Source organism: Polyodon spathula, chromosome 12, assembly GCF_017654505.1.
Source record: "Polyodon spathula isolate WHYD16114869_AA chromosome 12, ASM1765450v1, whole genome shotgun sequence".
NCBI lineage: Eukaryota > Metazoa > Chordata > Actinopteri > Acipenseriformes > Polyodontidae > Polyodon > Polyodon spathula.
The window spans coordinates 4311604-4316050 of record NC_054545.1 but is presented as its reverse complement, the minus strand read 5'-3'; the positions used below and the strand labels follow the sequence as shown (position 1 = coordinate 4316050).

At 36.1% G+C, this 4447-nt stretch overlaps 1 protein-coding gene across 1 annotated transcript; it reads right to left on the bottom strand.

Moving 5' to 3' along the window:
* Positions 1-1648: 1648 nt before the first annotated feature.
* LOC121323811 (homeobox protein six1b) lies at positions 1649-3851 on the bottom strand. The gene is made up of 2 exons (XM_041265035.1): positions 3078-3851; positions 1649-1951 (listed from the first exon to the last, which is right to left on the bottom strand). Exons 1-2 carry the CDS (start codon positions 3635-3637, stop codon positions 1657-1659), a joined length of 855 nt encoding a protein of 284 aa, XP_041120969.1. The 5' UTR covers positions 3638-3851; the 3' UTR covers positions 1649-1656.
* Positions 3852-4447: the final 596 nt, after the last annotated feature.

Sequence of the window (4447 nt, the reverse complement as noted above, 5' to 3'; positions counted from 1 at the left end):
TCCCATGTGAGGAACCCTCCTGCAGAGGGTGGCATTTCTCCATGGCCCGGAACCCAAAGAACAAACACTATAAGAGCACAGAATAAACACTGTAACACAAACTTAATGATCCACAACGCCAACAAAGGGATTGGGATCTTCGGGGCTCAGCTGTGTATGAGCAGGGGGAAAAAAAGGCATTTTCAGGCCTGCTAAAAATGCCAAACGAGAATTTTGTCTCCACGTGGTTTGACTGCAATGTACTTTTTGTGTTTAATATATGTGTGTGTGTGTGTGTGTGTGTGTGTGTGTGTGTGTGTGTGTGTGTGTGTGTGTGTGTGTGTGTGTGTGACAACAAGACGGGTAAATATCCCAATTATTTATGAAAATGGGGATTTTTTGCATCAGTAAAGTCACCACTAAAGAAGGCATATTTAATTCACTCATATAATTATATTACATTACTTTTAGTTACTTATAGTATACCACATATCCATCAATTATGGAACCGTTTACTTTTTCTATCACACTGTAAAATCGAACAAGTGTCATGCTGAATAACTTTATAAATAGCTGTACGTGTTTATTGTTTACCTCGCTGAAAAAGCTTAGACCTGAATACGGATGCTTTTTAAAAAATGTTCACAAAAGCTTATAGCTCAACAATCGCTGAAACTTGAAAAAAACAAGAGCAATTGTCAAATTAGGCCACATTATAATTTTAAATTAAAATCATCAGAAATGGATATTATATTTTCTTATAGATATTTTATAACAACTCTTTCATTCTAAAATACCTAACAATGAATTTGAACCACACGGCTTCATTGAAAATAACTAACTTTTATATTTCCCATGCTATGCGTTGTAAAAATCTGCTATTGCGTCATCACGAATTTCGATTTCCTTATGTCTGTTTTTAAAATATAATTTGTATGTAGAATTATTATTATTATTATTATTATTATTATTATTATTATTATTATTATTATTATTATTGTATTCAGACACATACACATCAACAAAACTGGGCAACTTGTATGTAAATAACACACGTGAAACAACGGTTGTCGGCATAATCTTATTTTTATTTAAAATACTTGGAAACGTAAACACTATACTGAATATGAAAATGTAAACTTCAAGGAGTTCAAGCTATAGCATATCTCCAAGTGTCCTCATCGAGATTTTCCTTTGTATTCAACTCTCTGGAAAGAAACAGATATCTTCATAAATTAAGAAAAAAAAGTTCAGAGCCAAGAATGTTTAAATGAGATGAGTTTTTAAAATTGCAAGTTAAGTTAGAGTAACATCAATACGGTGACAGTGCTGTCCTATTTTAGAACTGGCTATAGTTCTGCGCAGATCAACACGCCAGGATGTGACGAAGAGCATCAGATAAAGCCGCAGTGGTAATCGTTCGATTTGTTTAATGACTTGACAAAAGTCACTGCAACGTTTTCTTCTGATTGTTTTGTAAGTACCATCGTGTGAAAGTCCACATCAGAAATCTCTTATATATATATATATATATATATATATATATATATATATATATATATATATATATATATATATATATATATATATATATAATTATGTGTGTTACTGGACAATGAAAGTGTCGTAAAAAACAAAACAAAACAAAAAAAAAAACAAACAAACAATATTTGTTGTTTAAGAGCCAAGATCCACAAGGCTAGAAGTTAGGGGTCCGAGAAGAGAGTCTTGGAGCTGGTGCGGATGTCCTTGAATGCTATGAACAGACTGAGAAGCGCTTAGACCGGTCAAGGGATAACTGGAGCCCACAGAGTGGTTCATATTTCCCTGCAACAGTAAGACTGAGTTCTGATCAGGGCTCTGCGGGGGCGAAAACTCGTCTTCTGAGCTTGACATTAGAGATTTGCCCCCATCCAGTGGGGATAGCTGGTTCTGTTTGTTGTTGCCAGAGTTGTTGTTTTCACTGTTCTCCCTGGTGAAGCAAAATATATAAATAAATAAAAATAAAATAATAATAAATACATAAATTAGAATTAATCTTTTTTCCCGAAGTAATACAAATGCAAAACAAATCATTAGCCTAACCATGTTAGGAAACAGAAAACAAAACATTTAAACTGGGGATAACATGGCAGCATTATTCTACCGAATGCGTCATGAATGATCCCGATCTTGGCAAGCTACCATTCCTTGTTTATTTATTTCTTTGTTGGTTCGTAATTATATTTGTTTTGCATCATGATCATGTTGTCTTATTTGAAGTATATGTATATTACCTATATCTATCAACACTTGTATACCATAATTTAAATAATGTAGCTTAGAATTACTGAATCGTTCACTCGTGAAACAAATTACACACTGTAGGGTAAAATAACTATTAGCACCCACAAGACTAGTGGAATTATAGTCATTATAACCATAAAAGATAACTTTCGGGCTCGTTATATATATATATATATATATATATATATATATATATATATATATATATATAATCTATATATTCGATATATAATATATATTGGAATATCGATAAAAGCGAAATAGCCTGCGATTGAGAAATGTAATGTACACGAAGCAAAATGATAACTATTAATTATTCGGATGTGTTCGTATAATAACAATATTTAAGCGTACACTATGGGCTACAAATATTTAACCAATTCATCATAAATCTGAAACAGGTTATTGTTTTGAGATTACATTTTACTATATGCCTAGTCCATGTTTATGCACTGTATCAATGCTTGCTATAGAAAAGTATAATTTCTCATTTCAGAAAATAAAAATGCCTTTTCAACATGGTGTCTGAATCAAAATCGTGTGCATCATAACTGCATCCAGCTCAAATGAACGAAGTCATACAGGTAGCATGCAACAAAACATAATCTTATCTGTCAAAGTTTTCAACCTACGTTTTCGTAAAACATTTTTACAGCCTTCTGTGTATTAATAAAAAACAAATACAACCGAAACAAAACTGTACAGCGAACATTTCACAGTGGATAAACGACACGTAGCTCTGAAAAAAACCCGACATTTTGTGAAATGTAGAGACTTATATAGTAAAATTGATCAAGACAATAATTGCTCACCTTTCTTTAGCTTCTGCGGCTCTGTCCCGCTGTCTTCTATTTTTGAACCAGTTGCTGACTTGCGTTGTGGTGAGTCCCGTGGCCTCCGCTAATTCTCTCTTCTCCCGCGGAGACGGGTACGGGTTGTGGGTGTACCATTCCCTCAGTACGCCCCTGGATTTTTCCTTAAAGCAGTAGCTGGTTTCTTCCCCGTCCCAAATTGTCCGGGGCAAAGGGAATTTTCTTCGTACCCTGTATTTCCCGACTGCGCCCAGAGGTCTTCCTCTCAGTTTTTCTGCCTCGACGTAGTGCGCCTTCAGCCACAGCTGCTGGAGTTTGGGGTGGTTGTGTGGGGAAAATTGGTGGCTCTCTAGTAATTTGTACAGTTCTCTGAAATTGCCACGGTGAAACGCTACCACCGCCTTAGCTTTCAGGACGCTTTCGTTCTTGTGTAGATGGTCACACGCGGGAAGGGACCACAGAAACCGTCCCAGTCTTTCCAAGTTCCCCCCTTGCTGGAGCACCTCACACACACAGGCCACTTGCTCCTGGGTAAAGCCGAATGAAGGCAGCATTGACATGGCGCTTTGAGGGCAGTAATTCTCACGGCGAAATAACACGTCCTCTGAAAAGAGGAATGTATATTAAAAGGCGGTTTATAATTATCTTCGAAAGTGTTTTGGGGTGTCTATGAAATCCGGTTAGAGTGACAGTATCCACCGCTGATGTTCTCTGGAGTTTTAGATGTTGATTGTTGGGACAATTTGTTCCTCTTCTAGTTATGTCAGCCTTAAAGAGTGAAGCCCGCGGAGCTGATTGGTTCCCCAGCCCTCCTATACCATTGCAGCAGAGCAGAACAAACTTTGCGACTCCATTTCCTCTTGGGAGAAACGTCAGGCTGCGAAACACAACCCCCTTCTCAAGCGTTACCTGAGGGAACTGGCCATCTCTGTACAAATCAATTATTACAGACCCGGGTTTAAAAACCCATTTCCACTGTACACCCCACCAGACTCCGTCATTTTTTTCTGGTGAGCTAATATTTAATTACGCTAATTCTGATGATGAATAAATAATGAATTGATAAATGACCTTAGGTGTTTATTGTATTTTAATGCATTATTAATTATTACCCCCTGTTTAGAGACGCATTTCCTTTCGTAAAATGGGAAAGTATCACATCCCTTAAATATGATTTAAAAACAAAGTTTTTATGTTATCTTTGGCTACGCCCTATAGTTGCAACACCTGATGGAAACTTGCTTTAATTTCTGAATCACGAAACAAGTGTAATGACATAGCCTATATCGACAAGCTTATATAGATAACGATTTAAAAATATACATATTTTAATCACTGTATGATTTATTAATTAACTGTCCAGGCGAAAT